Source organism: Bos indicus, chromosome 8 (genome assembly GCF_029378745.1).
Source record: "Bos indicus isolate NIAB-ARS_2022 breed Sahiwal x Tharparkar chromosome 8, NIAB-ARS_B.indTharparkar_mat_pri_1.0, whole genome shotgun sequence".
NCBI lineage: Eukaryota > Metazoa > Chordata > Mammalia > Artiodactyla > Bovidae > Bos > Bos indicus.
In genome coordinates, this window is record NC_091767.1 from 82,054,566 (window position 1) to 82,073,800 (window position 19,235).

The 19,235-nt window shown below is 44.3% G+C and overlaps 1 protein-coding gene across 5 annotated transcripts in view; it reads right to left on the reverse strand.

Moving 5' to 3' along the window:
- Positions 1–557: 557 nt before the first annotated feature.
- PTCH1 (patched 1) overlaps positions 558–19,235 on the reverse strand; it is a 70,743-nt gene continuing 52,065 nt past the window's right edge. For all 5 annotated transcript variants that reach the window (XM_019966538.2, XM_070795083.1, XM_070795082.1 and 2 more), the window contains 8 exons: positions 17,186–17,369; positions 15,435–15,715; positions 13,871–14,008; positions 10,947–11,089; positions 7,303–7,402; positions 6,481–6,735; positions 4,329–4,890; positions 558–3,463 (listed from right to left, as the gene is read on the reverse strand). In XM_019966538.2, the coding sequence (XP_019822097.2) occupies positions 4,330–4,890; positions 6,481–6,735; positions 7,303–7,402; positions 10,947–11,089; positions 13,871–14,008; positions 15,435–15,715; positions 17,186–17,369 (1,662 nt within the window). In that variant the 3' untranslated portion in view covers positions 558–3,463; position 4,329. The remainder of the gene's footprint in view (positions 3,464–4,328; positions 4,891–6,480; positions 6,736–7,302; positions 7,403–10,946; positions 11,090–13,870; positions 14,009–15,434; positions 15,716–17,185; positions 17,370–19,235) is intronic.

Below are 19,235 nucleotides of genomic sequence, written 5' to 3' on the forward strand. Positions count from 1 at the left end.
GATAGTAATTTGAGTTCTTCCCACCACTCCCTGCTTTTGGCTGTAAAATGAGGATGCTATTTCTAGTCTTACTTTTCTCCAGCCCTATGATGAAGAAAAATGGGTTGCAAAGAGTTGGGTATGACTTAGTAATTGAACAAGAACATGATGAAGACAGAGTATAATCATCTGATAAATACTCAGAAAAAATACTTTGTATCATGTTCAATCAGTCCCATATTGTTAGCTATACTGTTTTAAAATATGATATCTTCCTTTAATAATCATTAAATTGGATTTATAAATATTCCCTCTAATTATTAGGCATCACACACACACACAAAATTTTAAAAAGGCTAAGAGATGACAGTAGGGATCATTTTGAAGGGTAATTTAGGAGGTTTCCTGGTGACAGAAAATAAAAATGTAGAACTCCTCCTATGTCAATAATTCCTCCATGAAGAACAAAAATGAGTATTTAACGAGGTTAGTCAGACAAAAACAACAAAGTTTATGATGACCTGACATGCTGCCTTTGTAAGATATTCTAATTAAAAAACATTCCACAAACAAAGACATAACCAACAAGTTATATTATTTTTTATTCATGTTAGAATTTCTATCAGTGTTTGAACATTAATATTTAGAGAGTTTGTACATTTTTGCCTTCCGAGGTTTAAAATGAGAACCACACTAGGTCACAAATTGTAACTAATACAACACATTCCACAACTGCATGAATATTCACTCAATCTCACTCTCTTAACACTGTTAAGACATTTTCTTTTCCTTGCTGTACTTTACAATGAAAAGTGTGCCCCACTCATGTCTCAGCAAAGTTCCAGACATTATGGATTCATCACATATAAATTCTTTAAAAATATACTTCTGTCAAAAGACTTGATGACTACTATGTACACTACAAAAATAAATTTTCATATAAATAAATTATATGGCATACTTTTATCTTTGTAATTGAAATGACACAAACCCATTCCTGCCAAAATTGGCAGACAATGAGACCCAGTTTGAATATTTCCTTTAAACTCCTTACACTAAAACCTACCATGAGTCCTTAATGAAAATGTTATATACTCTGAACTATTTAACATTAGTAAGCACTCTATACAAATAAAAATTCTGTTCAAAAGTAAAACATAGCTGTAATAGTGTTTCCAATAGAAATAAAATCCCTGCATTTTTCTGTTATAAACTGGCATGACAAATACTGTAGGAAAACATTCTTATGATACAAAATTATAAATATCAGCAAAGATTTAAAAAAAAAATTAAAACATCCAAATGAACAAACAAGACAGACAAAATAAAACTATTTTATAAAAGAGAGAGAGAAATTCTGGTTGTCTGCCAGCCCCCGAGTTCTCCCTTTGCCAATGTGACTATCGGAGAAAGTTCTATGCTGTGCAGAAAGCAGGGGCCAGGCAAGCAGTCACGCACCACACAAGCTGGGCTCAGGAAAGGAGCGAGGCATGCCTCGAGCCAGAGGGAAGCAGACCTCTGCATTCTGCATCATCTCTCTCCTGAACGCAGGATATATGTTTTCTGAGCAGAGCCTAGTGTTAGGTAGACAGACAGTGTAGCTGACAGAGGCACCAACAGTAGCAGTGGGGCCATGGGGCCCCTGGCATAGTAACACATACATCTGGCAGCCACGGTCTAGTGGCGAGTTTGAGAGTCTGAGGTCACTACACTGCTGGTACTACTGGGGGCTGTTGCCTTTCGATGAACATTTTCCATGTAAAACAGGAGGCATAATGGGAGCTGCCATGTGTGCACTCCTACAGTAGCTTAGTCTGGGTACCAAGTGCTTCCCAACACTTGCTGGTCTCTGGCTGAGAGCCCGGGAAGACCAAACCTCAGAGCAAGGCAACAGAATTGATATGGAAGCAAATCTTTTAAAATAATGCCTGGTTGAGAGACATATCTCTATATACATTCTTCATTGAGGGGGAGGGTGGTATGCAATTAGCATCTTCCTAGTCTTCAATAAATGTACTAATGATGGTGAGAGGAGGGAGATGAGTTACTTTAGGAAGCGTGCACCTATAATGTTAGTATTAACAAGTGGAGAATCATCCTTCTGAAGCTCATATCCTGTAGAATTTCTGACTCTGTACCACCATATTGGATGCTCACTATATAGAGGATGCAAACAAATCCAGAAAGCCCCAACCAACTGTGCAATTTAGCAAAAGAGGGAGTTTAAATTGTAGGGACTCAAAACATCACCTCTGGGCTAATTGTAGACCCAGAATTAAGAGGTCGTTGTCTCCAAAAGACTTATAATCCACTCTTAAACTTGGGTGGTGGTGGTGGTGGTGGTGGGATGTGTGTGTGTGCGCGCGCGCGTGTGTGTGTGTGTGTGTGTGTGTGTGTGTGTGTGTGTGTGTGCGCGCTATGTGTTGGTTCCAAGAGAGGTATAATGAAGGCTGCATACTTAGAGGATATGCTCACAGCCCAGCTGAGGCTCCCCACGAGGCAATTTTTCTAGGTTTTAATACCAATGAAGATGAAGAGGTGTGAACTCTGTACCCTGAGGTTCCAACATACACCACAATGGTCCATGCAAAGGAACTCATCTCCTCTGAAGCATGAGCTGGGGTGTCTGGATGGCAGCCAATGATCTTAAGAGATGCCCTGAACTCGAAGCAAATCTGGCAAAAGGATAAGGCGATGTTTAGGGCTAGCCCTCCACCACCACTAGCACTAGAAATATCCTGACTCTTCGGCCTAAGGTAGAGCCCACCAAAGGTTACAGATAGTAAAAAGAAACAAAAAAAAGAAAAAAAAAAAATCACAGTACAGTACATTAGGAAATCACACACGTGTTCACACACACAGCCAAACAGGAGAATCGCACCCAACTACACCTAGAGAAGCCATCGGGGTTAACGTGCTTTCTTCATATCTGCTCATTAAACAACAACAAAATTATCACGCATAGCGTGTTTGGAAGTTAACAGTAACATTTCATACTACCACAGGGTTGTGATATGCAAATTTAAAATATTTTAAACAGAAACCTTTACAAAATAATCCTATTACATAAGCAATATTTGCATAGAATTATACAGGTAAATTATACAATATTTAAGCAGCAGCAACAATATGCTGAAATTTAAGACTAAGTTAAGCTTGGCTGTGGCACAGAGACCAATGTACACACAGGGAGGGCCCCTCTGTGATCCCCCCACTGCCCACTCTGGAGGCAGGAGTGGGGAAACCCCAGTAAATCACACTACTTTACATCCATTCCTTTGTATGTTACATATGTGTACACCTCTTAAATATTTATAGAAATATTTCACAAAATAATACAATCGGTTACAGTAACGATGAACTGCTCTCTGGCACAGCACACCTTTCTAATTCCACGTTTCTCTTCAAGCAGTTCTGGTGGGGTAGGGTAGGGGTAGGGAGGGGCTTCCAATCTTTGGCCTCTTTGCTTCAGATTTTACTCACCCTTTAAAGAAAAAAGGAAGTCAAATAAAGTAACAGGTCTATGAGTTCATATTTATAAAACACAAACACAGGCAAAATAAGTCTGAGGTATAGAAATCAGGATGGTGGGGGCTGGGGTGAGGGCATGAGGGGCTTCCAGGGTCAGATTATGATCCCTTCCTCGATCTGGGGCTGGGGACAGGGATGTGGTCATTTTGTGATGTGTGTTCATCAGACACAGCTGCTATATGGCATTAGAAGACGGAAAAAGAGGTGAAGGGGCAGCGATCAATATTATTGTTGAGATGCACCAACACCTTCCCCCTCTGTAAGCTTACAGTAAGTGAAGTGAGAAGTGAAGTTGCTCAGTCACGTGCGACTCTCTATGATCCCATGGACTGCAGCCTACCAGGCTCCTCCGTGGAGTTTTCCGGGCAAGAGTACTGGAGTGGGTTGCCATTTCCTTCTCCAGGGGATCTTCCCGACCGGGGGTTCGAACCCAGGTCTCCCGCATTGCAGACAGACACTTTATCCTCTGAGCCATCAGGGAAGCCCAGTAAGGGACAGACCCGATTTAGAATTCCACTGATTCTCCAAGGATGACGAAGCTTGAACAGGAAGCCCTGTCTGTAGGTTAAGAGGTTACTCTGTCTGCAGCCCTCTAGTCCCGGAGAGCATGCGTGCTCAGTTGTGTCCAACTTCGGGACGCTATGGTCTGTAGCCCGCCAGGCTCCTCTGCTTATGGAATTTTCCAAGCAGGAAAACTGTAGTGGGTTGCCATTTCCTATTTCAGAGGGTCTTCCCCACCCAGAGATCAAACCCACGTCTCCATGGAAGCTGAGGGACCACTGAAGAGCCCCGCCCACCTTCCCGCCGACCCCGCCCACCTCAGTTGGAGCTGCTGCCGTGGCGTCTCTCCTCACATTCCACGTCCTGCAGCTCAATGACCTCCACCTTGGGTTCCCTCCTCTCACACCGGACATTAAAAGGCACATGGGGGTCCTCAAACAGGCCGTGGTCAGTCTCGGGGTAGTCCTCGTAGCCTGGGCAAAGCCCGCTTCGGGGGTTCCTACTGGGCCCAGGCCCAGGGGCGGGCGGAGGATGCACGGCAACAGTCACGGACGCCGAGGCCGTCACGGTGGTAATGGGCTGGCAGTAGCTGGGCATGGAGCTGCCCATGGCAGTGAACGCTGGGTTGTGATGCCGAGGGTTGTGAGAACGGGCTCCCCGGGGGCCCGTGCGGTCCCTATTGCTAGGGCCAGAATGCCCTTCAGTAGAAATTTCGAAAGCGTCTCTGCGCGGTTTATATGGAGGCGCCCTCAAGCATTCTCTGGGGGTTTCTCTTCTGGGCTGCTGTCCTGGCTGTCCAGGTGGCAGGGTCCTTGAGTCCAGGTGGGACTGCTGTCGAGGATTTGAGGGTGGGTGATGCCTCGGTTCAGGATGGACCACCTACAGAGGGCAAGGGCAGGTTGAAACAGGCCCAGTGCTAACCCCAGGCTGGGCGCCACCCCCTGCTGTTCCAGCCCCCTCTTCTTTCTTGGCTCTGGCTCCTGCCTGGCCACCCACACACAGCTCTTTCTGAACTAGAGCTCAGTCAACCCCACAAGTGGCTGGGAGTGCCCTGGGGAGCTAACAAGGGCCTTCTACCCACAGACGAAAAACCCATTCTCTTTGAACCTCAACAATGGGCCAGAGGAGCGCCCTACTTGGACCCTGCGTGTAGGCTTTCTCCGGCACAAATGGCTGGATGCATAGGGCTGCAGCCCATAAATGCAGGGCTGTGGTCTAAGCATCCAGCTGCCTCCCTCCCATAGTCTGCCACCCCACCCTGCTGGGTAGTCAGATCTGGAGTTCCTCTTCTTCTAAAACTGCCAAGTGCCTGGCCCTGGCTCACCCACACGCAGGACGTTGCCAGGACTGTCTATACCTACACTGTTGAATATGGCTATTTACATTTAAGTTAACTAAAATTAAAATTTCAGCCCCTTAGTCACAGTAGCCACATTTCAAGTGCTCAACAGCCACATGTGGGCAGTGGCTGCTGCACGGGAGAGTGCAGGCAGAGAGAGCATTTGCATTGTCACAGAAAGTTCTATGGGGCAGCACTGCTCTGTCCTGTTGTTAGGAATCTGGTTTCTGGGTCTCTATACAAAGCACGGAGCAACACAGTGGCCACATCAATCAAAAGGACCGTGACCAACTTCAAAGTCGTTCAGCTTGTACCTATTTTTAGGCTCCCGCTGAACAAAACCAGATTCACACTGCAGCTCAGCAGGCATCGTCACGGGGGGTAAGAGGAGGAAAATTTAGGTTATTTGGTTGGCCTCTCTCTCTTTCATGGAAGGGCAGCTCCGGCCTGGGACTGGAATACCCATTTCCTGGAGGGACAGCAGGAGGCCCCCAGTTGGAGCAACATTAGCCTTAGAACCTTCCTTGGGTTTTGTGTGCTGTGCTCCAGGCCTGGGGGGCTGAGAACATCCTAGGGAGTACAGAGAGGGGAGAATGTAGCTGGGACTCTCCGAGCCTCTGAGGAGAGGCTCCTGGGCCGCTCATGGTTTTCCTGAATTACTGAAGGCTGGTTCTCAGCTTCTCCGCTCCTTCCAGCCAGAATGCGAGCTTGGAGCCATAAAAGCTTCTGGTGAAGTCTCAGACAATAGTGATTGAAGTAATTTTATACTAAGGGCAATTAAAGGTAACAGAGGGGGAAGGGAAAAAAATAACTTCTGCTGGCAATAAAAATACCATTATATTTTAAAATAAGTATCATCCTAAAATTTATGTAACTTTAAAATAAGGGTGGGAGGGTGGGTAGGGAAGCAAGGTATGCTTTACCTCTGGTTCTTAAACAAGATATATGCTGATGGATGCTTTGTGTAGTTTCCAATACTGGCCCCTGCCCTTTTCAATCCATGAGATACAACCATATGAAATTGACATTTCTATAGTATGATTCTACCTATACTTTTTTTTTTTTTTGCATCCTGTGTTTTGCTGTTCAGAGCAGGCAGGGGCTGCCTCCTGGGGTGACTTGTGACTTACAGTGGAGCGGGCGAAGACAGGGTTTTCTGTGGCTTCCACGATCACTTGGTGGGCAGGGCCCCCAGCACCCTGCTGGGCCTCGTAGTGCCGCAGCTCCTCACTGATGCCTGACACGGTCGTCTGAGAACTGTACTCCGAGTCAGAGGAATCAGACCCGTTGTTTGTGTGACCGGCGGGCACAGCAAACCGGACCACGCTGGGGGGTGGCTCAGGAGAAGGTGTGGGCAGCCGGTTCAGCCCATTGGCTGGAGACACCTATTTAAGGGGATTCCGTATGTCAGGTATGTTATCATCCATTTACCTGGGAGCTACACTCAAGGTTCAAAACACAGTACTGTTCAGGGGTCGCTGCCCTCCCTCACTCCCCCTCCTGGCCTCCCACACTACTCTGTATTCACTTAGCCCAATCCTTGCCACTTAGAGGACCCTTGGGCATGACAGATGGAGCAAAAGGACTGCCCTCTGCTTTCACACACTGGAAAGGCAGGTTATGCCCTTTTCACTCCTGTTCAAACCCAGATATTCATCTTGAGTGGAAAATGCTTTATTGATAGAGACCTATAACACTTAGGTTGCCAATCACCAGGTTTCAAAAACCCAAAATAAAAGCAACCTAAACCAAACCAAACCAAACCAACACAACATCCTCCAACACTAATAAACTGAAGAGAAAAAAGGCTATAGTTATTGAGTTGTTTGCTAAAAAAGTAAACAACCAGAAAATGGGGATAAAGCGTAAATATCTAAATTAAGACCGACACCAGGAAAAACAGCATACAGATGGCCTGTGGGCTGCACATGACGCCAGCAACGATTACTGACCTCAGGATACGGTCCGAAGAAGGACAAAAGGACTGGCAGCAAAACTAGTCCATTGAGAACACCCAGGATTGTTAGGATTGCCAGGACAGCAAAGAAGTACCTTAAACATAAAAGGGAAACAGGAACATTTACCATGGCAAGTGAATTAAGGTACCCTTCATGTGCCCAAATGTCAGAGCCAAAAATGAACAAAACCCACACCAGTGAAAAGGCTGTTACAAAACTTCAGTTCAAACCCAGCACAGGATTACTTTCGTTTTTCTTTTAACCTTCTGACTTTGAGGACTGCATTCCGCAACCCAAAGTGTTAGTTCATGAAGGGAAGAAAAAAAAAAATTAGGTTGTTAATTTGCTGAAATCTCATGGCATGTAATGTTATTTATGAATGTGTTACACAAACACAAAAATATGGAATGTGAACTGAATGGCTGAACAGACTGAAAGCACAAATACAATGCAGAGGGGCCCCGTTCACGAAAACCCAGCAGAAGCAAACAAATGAAGTGAAGGGTGTAGAATTTAAACAATTTAGCCCAGGAGGAAAAGCAGCCCACTTCTGCAGGCAGCTAATCCACTGTGAAATGCTTCTGCATCTTAGAGCAGAATCTCTAATTAAGTCTCCAGTGTATCAGGTAAGGCTTTCCCTGGGCTTTCATTAACCACAACTTTCTGCCTAGAATTCTGTGAGTTCCAGTTTTACCAAATAGCTCCAACTGCGACCTTTTTAGAACACTGGAACCAGCTTTCCGCAAAGAAAACACTGCCCATTCTGTGGTTGCTGGGGCATTTTCGGGGGAGGGCGGTCCACAATGACGGGTTGCTCTGCTGGCCAATCTTTTGTTGAACAATTTAGCATCTCTGAATACTCTTGTTTTGCGTCAGCCAATTCAGACATAAAGGCCGCAGCACCATGAAGAAGAGGAGAGTGCACAAGTGGCCCTGCTTTCCCACCATTGAGGGCTAAGGTCTGGGATCCTTCACGAATACCAAGGTGAACCTGTCAGCCAGGGAGGGTGGCTGGCGGATGTTCCACACAGCTGGAGGCAGAAGGCTACACGCAAGCATGTGTTTCTCTAACTATCGGTTTCTAGGGCAGTTTTGCTGGAAGGGGGCTGGGGTGGGGAGAGCTCAGGATGTTCTGGGAAGAGGGAGGGCAAGATATCTATATGTTAATGGTCCTCTTGATCATAAAACGGAACAGGCTCCAAGCTTCACTGTGCCTATATATGTTTCGCCCTTAGATGAAAGGAAAGAGAATCTCTATAAAAATACAAATACCTCGCAGCTATTGTAAACACTAGAAACTTCTGAGCTGCATTAGTAAAACCAAGCAGCCGATGTCTTGCACTAATGTAAACTCCTGGAACTTTAGGTTTAGGCATATATCAGCAGCAGGCATTAAGACATTTGCATCCCATCCATCTAACGGTAGAATAAACAGACCAATTAGATTTCTGACGGCTTAGTGTATACAATGTCTGCTCATTTAGTCGACCTCAGTGAGGGCTTTATCAGGTTAATCCATCCAGTTCTAGAAAATGGGAAGCCCTTTTAAGCGCTTGAAATAAGAGCCCTGCTATCTCTGGGAGAGAACAAGAAGCCATGGGTTAGATGAGAGAGTTGGGATCCTGCCCTCCACCCAGGTCCCAGACGGTTGCTCTAATCAGGCTAAGTTTCTTCTCTGTTGCTCCCCTGGCATCCCCCAACAAGGCTGAGTTAGATCCTTTGAGATCCCATCACACTCTGTTTCCCATGGTTTTGAATTGCTTGTGACCTTGTCTCTCTCCGCCATAGACCACAGCTATGTAGAGGGGGACAAGGACGACGTTACTGCTGTGCTGGTGTGTGAAATGGCACTTATGAGGTGTTCACCATAGTGTTGAATGAGAAATTACACAAAAGAATCTTTCCTGGATGTAGCGTTTGTACATCATAGAGAAACAACTACTAATGCTCAAATAAAGGAAAAGTCAACATCAAATTAAGAGCTCAAAACAACCCCTCCCCCCCCAAAAAAAAACAAACAACAAAACCCAGACCAAAACCTTCTTCTAGTTTAGGCATATATATCTACCTGATGCTAGCCAACGAGGTGTACTAATTGGCTTGCTAATGGATCAATCCTCTGTGCTGAGAGATCAGCAACAGGGCCATCACCTGGGAGCTGGCTAATAACTCAGATCCCGCTCCCCACCCCCGATGAAGTCTGATCTGCATTTACAGAGAGCCCCGATGATTCATGAGCACATTATAATTTGAGAAGTACTGGTTTACACCTCTCCACTCACTCTCCACTCAAACGACAGTGAGCCAACCCTGGCACTCATTCTAGGAAGGCTACATCTCCATAATGATGCCAAGGACCTATCGTCTTTCGTAATAAAGAAACTTTGGCTACAATTTAAAATCCTTAAAATCCTCTTTTTTTCACTTGGAATTGAAAGTCCTATTACAACATACACACTAGGAAAGCCGGTTTAGATTCTCTCTCCAGATTACCAAAGTGTGCCTAACAATCCAGTCATTTCTCACATTTCATTCTGCTTTACTATGGTCCTAATTCTGGACTATCTTTTACTTATTGATGATTCTGGCCTCGACCCTCCACAGAGCAGCAGGGTTACATCTAAGAGCAGCTGTTTAAAAAAGCTGTGGAGGCTCTTCAGAGAAGAAAATGGTCTCTCCCTGTAGTTCTCAAATTCTTTTCAAAAGGAAAACTTGCTCTCCTTTCATACTTCACAAAGTCAAGTCCTTAAATAAATTCATCAGAAACTGCTTGCCATGAAATCCAAATAGAAAGATGTATCCAAATGAGGCTTGGATTTTAAAAATTTGACACCAAAGTCACACAGTAAATGTTTCTTAAATCTTACTGTAAGGAACTTGAACATGAAATCAAGGTATGCTGTCTTCACTTCTTAAAAGAATAAAATTTCTGAAAATTTTAGGTATCTGCATGTTTTCCTCTCTGCAGTTTTGAAGGCCAATGGAAGGTCAAATTTAGTCAGTCAAAGGGCACCAGGTCATTTCCTTCTGTTGATATGTCTAACCTTAATACCAAGAGCTGGGATGTGGTGTCAAGCTGCAGAGCTGCCTTTGTTTCTAGCCCCAAACCCTCCATCTTTTGTCCTCAGGATATTCCCCAAAACAGCTCTAGAAGAGAGCCTGTTCTTATGCCTCTCAGCGTGTGCATGCGTGTTCAGTCGCATCCAACTCTTTGCAATCCCACAGACTGCAGCCTGCCAGGCTCCTCTGTCCATGGAATGTTCCAGGCAAGGAATACTGGAGTGGGTTGCCATTTCCTACTCCTGGGGATCTTCCCGACCCGAGGATCAAACCCAAGTCTCTTGCAGCGTCTGCACTGGCAGGTGGATCCTTTACCACTGTGCCACCTTGGAGTTAATAAACTCAAAAGCAAGTGGAGTCACAGATTGTGACAATCATCACTTTACAATATATATGTATATCAAAACACCATGTTGCACTCCGTAAATACATACAATTTTTGTCAATTATTCCTCAGTAAAGCTGTGGCGGGGGCAGGCTCAGTAGGAAGTAGTCACAATGAAGACGAAGACAAGCTGCAATCGCTCAGAGACAAAAGGAAATAAGTTACAGAGAACACATTAGAAAACAAGGCTTACCTGACAATGAAATCAAATTCAGATCCTGCAAGCATCAGCACTCCCAGTAGAGTGGAAACGGCACCATCGAGAACAGGCGCAAACATGTGCTCCAGGGCAAGCACAGCCCTGCGGTTCTTGTCACCAATGGCTGTTAGAAAGGCCTGCACAATGAGAGTTCGGGTGATCAGATTCCTGGATTTCATTTAGTCAGTGGCCAGCTTCGTCTTAAATGCTATAAGCCGGTTTCATCTGACTCCACTGTGCCCCTCAGATCTTACTGTCTAGCTATTGGAATGTTTAATTGGGGTTGCTCATCTTGGCTAAATCTAGGCTTACACTAAATTGACCTGTTAATAATAATGGATTGTATTTGGTGTTGATGTAAATCTTGAACAACAACAAAAAAGATGGAAAGCGTATTTACTTTAAATTTAAAAACGATGCCAAAACTATATAAAAATGAGCAAAATGTTCCCTTCTTTTCACTGTCACTCACCCTTGAGTTCACTCCCCATGTGAGCGATCTTACATTATTCACATGGGAGATCTCTAGTTGTGAAAGCGACAGCATTTCTCCCGATTTTTTGAAAGGTCAAGATCTTACTTTAAAATGGGCTTAGCACCGAGGTGCCAAGTACGTATTTCCTCATGATTATACTGAGGTTAGAATTTCTGTCACTGTGTTCAGACTAATATGTAGGACATGTAAGTACTATTAACGTATCACAAGAAATTCAATCAAGCCTGTTCTAAATATGGGTGGACATGTCCAACTCTTTTGTGTTCTCTAGGTCTTCTAGGTCAAGGGCATTGTTGATACCAAATGGAAACCTTATGTAGGTCTTGGTATATCACACTATTGGCTTGAGAGTATGACCCAAGACCATTTTAATGTGGGTTAGTTACTATTACACCCTGCCTGTTCCCCTCAGTGGGACCTAACAGGGAGGGCCGAGCCTGGCACAAGCTTGCTCTCTGAAAGTGCAGGCTGCTCTGGGATGCTGAGAAGAGGGCCTGGAGCCCTTGCAGGTGGCATATGCGTCTTGGGGAAAGACATGTCCATTAAGGACTGCTTAATGGATGAAGAAATAAAACTACACACAAGTGTACCAAGGTGTATTACTTTTCTCTAAAGTGGGGTCTATGTAAGTGATGCTCTTTCAGAGTTGAGGAGACTTTAGGGTCAAAGTAGTTATCTTTTTCTCCTGAGAGGAAAGCACTAAAATGGTCTGGAACCATGCTGTCTGTGCTGTATTTGGGCCATGAGGCCATAAGCGCCAGAATTGAGTTGATGTTCTTGCATACAACTTATGCTACTGGAACAATAAACTGCCAGATGCCCACTGATCCTTTGATGACTTTCACATACAGGATGTGGTAAGAATGCCATGTCCTGTGTGTGGATAGTCTCTTGATGAAGACTTGGGCTAGTAGCACAAAGCCAAGTTGGCTCTTGAGACTCCTTACATTCTCAAGATTAAATCTTGCATGAGGAGTAGAGGCGTTCCTTCATTGTTTATTCAACACTGGTATGGATATTTATGTTCCTACTACCTCAGAGACCCAGGGTGCTGCAACAGTTTAAGAAAAGATATTAAGCATTTCCACCACAAAAATCTGATCTAGGACCACCCTTGTCTGTAATGATAGCCACCAAAAAGAGTGGTTTTCATTCACAACAGAATAAAATGATTTGTGGATTTTTAGCTCATATATAAATTTTTCTCATTTTTCAAAGAAATGATATTATGTGTTTTCTAAGTTCTAAGCTCTTCTTTCTAAAAATCCCCTCTCCTTCTTCCCAGCTCAACTGAGGAAAGCAATTTGGGTAGGCTCAAAATTTAGAGAACTGTTTCTATATTATTACCATTTTATTATACACTGGGGGAAGAACAGGTTAACTGCAACAGAACATTCTTTCTGAAATACAAAAGTTTATAATCCCTAAGTAGCATAAATATGGCCCTGAAAGAGGACAATAGAAAGTAGTAGACAGTGTGTAGACACACAGAGGCCATGTGTTGAGCCCAATGCTAAAGACTGCAAAAGCAAGGCTAAAAGTAATCTGATCCAAGTCCAGTGCGAGGTTTCCTGGCCAAGGATTCCAAACATCAGTATTTATTCAGTCAACAAGTATTTACTGAATGCCTATGTAAACCCAAGGTCTTAGGCTATAAACACAAGTATGGATGGAGCACAATTTACACATCACTGTGGGGCTTTTAAATAATTCTCTGATAAATGTATACGAAGGACTTGTCTCATGGATTAGACTCCTCTTGAAGTTTACCCTCCTTTTTCACAAGACTGGGCCCACAGAGAGAGGGGAGAGATTCCTATGGAGAGCAACACTAGTTCTTTTATGTTCTGTTGTCATGAATTTGGAGGCTGGGAGGTCGAAGGAACTGGGGTGGGGGGTGGTGCTCAGATGGGGAGTTCATTAGCCCCAGGGTATTTCCTTAGCTGCCAATTCACTTCACTCTCAACTATGCCCGCCCACCATGCCTGCGAGTGTGGTCTCATGTTATTCCCGCTTCATTACTGTGGTTTTAAAAACTATGTATTTGTGCACACACATACTCATATAACATCTGTCTAGGAACAGCTGACACCTTTAGGACCCGTGACACAACTGACACCACCAAATAAGCAGAACCCTTCTGGGCCCACTCGGACACACCGAGGACACAGTCTACTGCTGACATGGCCCGGCTAACGTCCACCTTTGATGACCTGCTTCTTAGATTCCCTCAGAGGGAAAGGAGTCCAGCTGAACTGCAGCCACTCCTGGGGAGTGTCTGTGCTCCCAAGCCTTTTGCTGTGATGTGTCAGATGTGCTCCTTGATGGTGGAGAAAATGAAAAGGTTCCCAACTTGTAAACTAAACGAGCTTGAGGAAATAGGTTGCCTTTTCACAGCTTTCACTGAAACTATCTCCCATACCAGAGCGACATGAACAGTGAATTCCACTCCAATGCCGACGGAAGCAATCAAGATGACCACAGGCACGGCACTCAGCTTGATTCCAATGAGGCCCATCATGCCAAAGAGCTCAACTGTCATCAAAGCCAAGACTGTCACCTTTTAAAAAAAACACAGGATGAGTGGCTGGGCACAAACACACTCTGGGTGTTGCAAAAATTCTTTCCAAACTATTCCATGAGTGTGATCTATAAAGAGTTATACAGATATGTACTTATTGCTGGCTACAAATTTAATATAGTTTAAAACAAGGCGTTTCCTTCTGTTTTGATCTTAACCATCAGAGACCATCCTTCAACTTGTAACTGAGCTGAAACTTTTTTGGTTGCCTTGCCCTCCATCCTAAAGCAAGTTGATAGGACAGGCTGAATAAATATTCTTTTACGTAGAAGTTACTTTGCTTTTGTTTGGAGAGCCTGTGGGCTGAGTGAGGATGACTTAGGAGAAAGGGGACGTATGGTCAGCTGATGAGGGTCAGGTTACAGCCCCTTCACTCTGAAGAAATGTGGAGTCACTGGAGTGGACAAAGCAAACAGTTAAATCCAGGGAAAAGCTTTTTTTTATTTGCCGTTCTTTCATCTGCCTTGTAAAAATTTCTAGGGAGATGGAAAGAATCCGTGAGGTGGACTTTGGAGTTTTTGGGCCAAAGAGGAGAAAATACAAATAAAACAATAAACTTTACAAGAGAAGGAGAGAATGATCTTTCCTTCTGGGGGTGGGGGACAGCAGGCAGTGAAGGGCGAGCAGACAAGAACAATAAAAGTCCCCTTTGCTTTCTTTTAATAAGCTAATGAAAGATGGATAACATCAATTGCTTAAGTACCATGAAAACTCCTACAGACTAAACATTTACCTTTAAACATACCTGCTGTACAGACTTATGGTGCAGAAACAAGACCTGGTCTCTGTTTTTATAATTTTGGCATTTTGAAGGCTATACCACAGTTCATGGAATTTAAACACTGCCATGATTTTATTAGACTCTACACGAAACTAGCTTCAAACCTGCAAGCATTATACTTGGTGAAAGAATGTAAAAAAAATAGATTGGCAATACTTTATCATTTCTCCCTAAGAGTTAAAACAAATACACCACACGAAACCATCTCTAAAATGATTTATCCATATACCACCGTCCCAACTTCTCTAATTATCCCTCCATTTAGAAGAATCTTCTCTATATTTGGTATGGGTGTCATAACAAAATGACACTTGAATAAAAAAAAATTAGTTATGCTTTGAGTGTTTGTATCAATATACACTCAGCTCTATTATGGAAAGTGTGCTCAAAAACTCCATCTTTACCTAAAAAGTTTAATGCTACAGGAGAGGAGACATAAGATTAAGGCCATTAAAGACTCTACCTAAGCATGAACCTCGCCACCTCCAGTAGAATAAATACAGTATGGATGATGCAATCTATACCCTCCTCCCGAGGCCCAGACATAAACAAAACTTCCCGGCTGCAGAAAGAGCTATGCTGAAAGGAATTTGACTTCCACAAAGACCCTTAGAATCAACTCACAATGATCCCGGCCGTCCAGGGGTTCAGGAGGAAGACGGCGCACACGAGGAACGTGCAGGCCAGCACCACGCTGATGGACAGGAGGAGCCAGTGGCGGAGGCCAATGTACTGCTCCCAGAAGAGGAAGGGGTAGCCATTGGGGTAGCTGGAGAGCCCCAGGCTCGTGTAGTTATTGCAGATGGTTCTGACTTTTTCGATGGCTTCAACGAAGTCCGAGGTGTCACGCAGGCCGTTGAGGTAGAAAGGGAACTGAGCATATTCGATGGGCTCTGCCGCGGGGACTGCACAGGAAAGACAACAGGGAGAGGGCCCAGGAGTCAGGGGCTCCCGGCAACACTGACAGAGGCAAACAGGCTTCATCCGAAGGCGGAAAAAAGGCAGCAAGCGTCCCACCATTAGCCTCCCAGACGTGAGTCCCCAGATTCTCCGTAAGTGCAATGAGGAGACAAAGGACTCAGCAAGAAAGTCTGCTTACTTCTCTTCTTTCAACATGAAAGACAAACAATACCAGTGATGGTCTTGATAGTCTTAAGGTCTTAACAGTTTCAGTCTTTGGTTTAAAAAATTTTAAATGATACTGAACTTTTGATTTTGGGGGAGGGGGGTTGCAGGTGGAGGAGGAGACTGTGATCTGTATATTGATTTACCCTTAGATTTTAATCTTCTAGAAGCAGTCCTTGTTTGCAATGGGTCTAAACAACTTAAGAATTTAATTGTGGTAACATTTTTTTCTGTTCAACTGACACAAGTGAAAATACTAAGTTCAAACCATTTTACTTAATCACTTATGAGAACAAAATAACTTGAAAGTCATGCTTTACTGAGAAAAATGCTTAACTTTCTTATCCTTTTAGTGATCTTACACACTTAAACCTTCCATGCTTCTTTTTTAATGCAATGCTAAGTCTTCAGCAGCAGGGGAAGAAATCCTCACACAACAAGCATTTAGTTACTGCCGTTGTGTGTTCCAGACCCTTTGGGGTCATTCAGCTGACTTGCTAAACATGATTTGCCCTATTATAATCTCAACTATAAATTTTCATTAAGACAAGCCTTGGCTGCTTGCCACCAAGCTCTGAGGTTTAGATACAGGGAAGCACAACCCGCCTGCTCTCCAGCCATGTTCGCAAAGGGACTGTCTTCTTTCTCACGTCCATCCTCAGCCTCATACCCAAGGCATAAGCAACTAATACCTCTAACATAAATGCAAATTAAATCCATCCAGAACCACCTTTCAAAGTTGGGGCTGAGAGGTGAAAGGAAGAGGACGCTGTTGTATACAGACTTTTCTGCTCCGGTTTAAACAGCTTTGACAGAGTACAGGTGCTTGGTGGCTTATAGGAATGACTCAACTTGCCAAAAATCCCTTCAACACCAGAGTTGACAAAGTTAAGATAAACATATAATCCCCAGTGATAAAACTCTGCAATAGTAAAACAACACTCAACCTGGAGGCGTCCCCAACTTTCACATGGAACAGCTGGCATTAAAGAGAGATGCCTGGTGGATGTTTTAGTCAAAGGCACAAAGAGAGATTAGAGACTCTTATTTCTCAGTGTGATAGAGCATGAGTTGTATTTGATTACACATCCTCATCTGTCTCCCAGAGTTTTAAACTAAAAGAAATACATTGTTCTGTTTACACTTTTGAACCCTAATTGGTGTCAACGGATGAGGGCTATAACTGAGCTTGGAAGTACAGGGTGCAAGGAGCCCTCACCAGCTTGCAGGTCCAGTGGAGGGCTACTTACTTCTCAGCCTGGTTTCTGGCATGTAGTCAGCTTTGTCATGAACCCACTCAGGACGGTGAGGCCGGATGTTGGCTTGGGAGGCGGCATAAGCCACAGGGTCGTTGCTGACCCAAGCAGTCAGGTAGATGTAGAAAGCACTGGGGTTAATGATGCCGTCTGCATCCACCAGGCGCCGTTTAGTCAGCTGCAAAATGGGTAGAACAGGAGACTTTCAGAGTGGGGGCTTGGGGTCAATGCACTCCTGCCTACAGAGAAGCAGAGACTGCACCAGCATTTGCAACAAAGAAGAGAATGTCTCTGTTTGCGAGTGCAGAAAATCCCATGAGAACACCTTTGGTTCCTTTTAAAATGCACTTATCAGAGAATGCAACAATCGGCATGTTTATAACACACATACAAACACACACACACAGTTCGGCAGATGGCCCAGGAATTGACTGAACCAATTAAATCTGAATGCTAAAAGAGTGTCTGCAGCCAAGGCAGAGAATGAACAATCTGGAGAAACATATTTATAGGAGGGGAAAGGGGAAAAAAAAACCTGGCAAGAATCCCCATACACGTCTGTGTGCAGTTAACCTCTGCTGTTAACACTGAAGGAAATGCCACCCAGTAAATGGAGGAGAGCTATAAAAATAAAACAACATCTGTATAAATTTTGCTAACACTAGCCTCCTATGACCTGTGTATTCAAAAGATGTCCATCGCCAGAAAGTAGAAGGGACGGGTGCACAGTCTTGGTCTTTCTGGGAATTTTAGTCTGAGCGAGGTGGTCACATTTAGCATATGTGCCACATCCTAAGAGGAAGCCAAATAAATACTACGCTCCCTCTAGAGCTGGTCTGCGGGCCTTGTATAGGTGAAACACATCCAGAGACAAATACACACAAACACACATGTACATATGCATATATTTTTTCCTGTTTACTTCAGATGGAGACCTGGTTCCAACACTTTTCATCTTTAACAAAATGAAAAACACCAGTGACAGAAGTTAATAGGGAAAGAGTAAAGGAAGAAAGTGGAGGAGAGGGAGAGAACTAAATTTCAGGGATCTGGATTCAATTAATCCACAGGATATGTAACAACTGTATGTCTTCAAGCCGTCTCTGGAATTACATAGTACAGCTCACACGGCCTCCGTGCACCCAGCACGCTTTTCTCCCTCCCAGGCAGAGGAAATGATGTCTGGCGGCCTGGCCCAATCACATTTGTTCCACGGTGTCCCTGGTCCCTAAAACCAACCCAGCCCCCAGCATCCCCCTGCCATCTCTCAGACAGACTCCTCTGCCTGCATCCTTGTCAAACCTGACAGCACGCTGCATGCGGCCATAAAGCACTAAGTTCACACTCCATAATAACTCTGAACAATGTACTTTGTAAATCTGTCACCTTTAATGCCAGCAAAAATGGGGAGACAATAAACAGAGCTGCTGGGAAGATCATTAGCATGACGGTTTTCTGCCTCAAGGTGAAGCAAGTAAGCTACAAAGAACAGTGGGAGGAGGACCTGGGGAAGCCAGGAGTGGGACTGGACTCCTCTGAAATGTAAAGGGTTCAAATGCCCTCACCAGCATGCCCAAGAAATCAGAGGGGATATGCTGGAATCCAAGTGTCACAGCCAAGAGGCAAATGCAGCTGGAGAATATGATTACCAAACAGGAACAGCTCTTCTTTCGTCGGGGGTAAGCACGACAGTGAGTCCATGAAGGGTCCAAAGATCTGCATTTCCGTCTGCCTCACTCATGACAGAGCAATCTGTCTGTCCTCCCCTACCCCTCATGCCACAGTGACCCAAAGGAATCAAACCTAACAAATCTTCCCATTCTGCTAGTAATCTCTCCTAACCCATCCATCACCCCAACTTCTGTTCTTTCAAATTCTGCTACCCAACTGACTCACCTTTCCAAGTTTGAATATAACCAAGGCTGACATGGTAACAAGGACTAGAATTCAAAAGAGAACAGTATGCAACACAGTATGTCTAACATCTGAAAGAATCTGCACTGCCTCAACTATACTTTGTTCTGACAACTGCTCTGAAGATAAG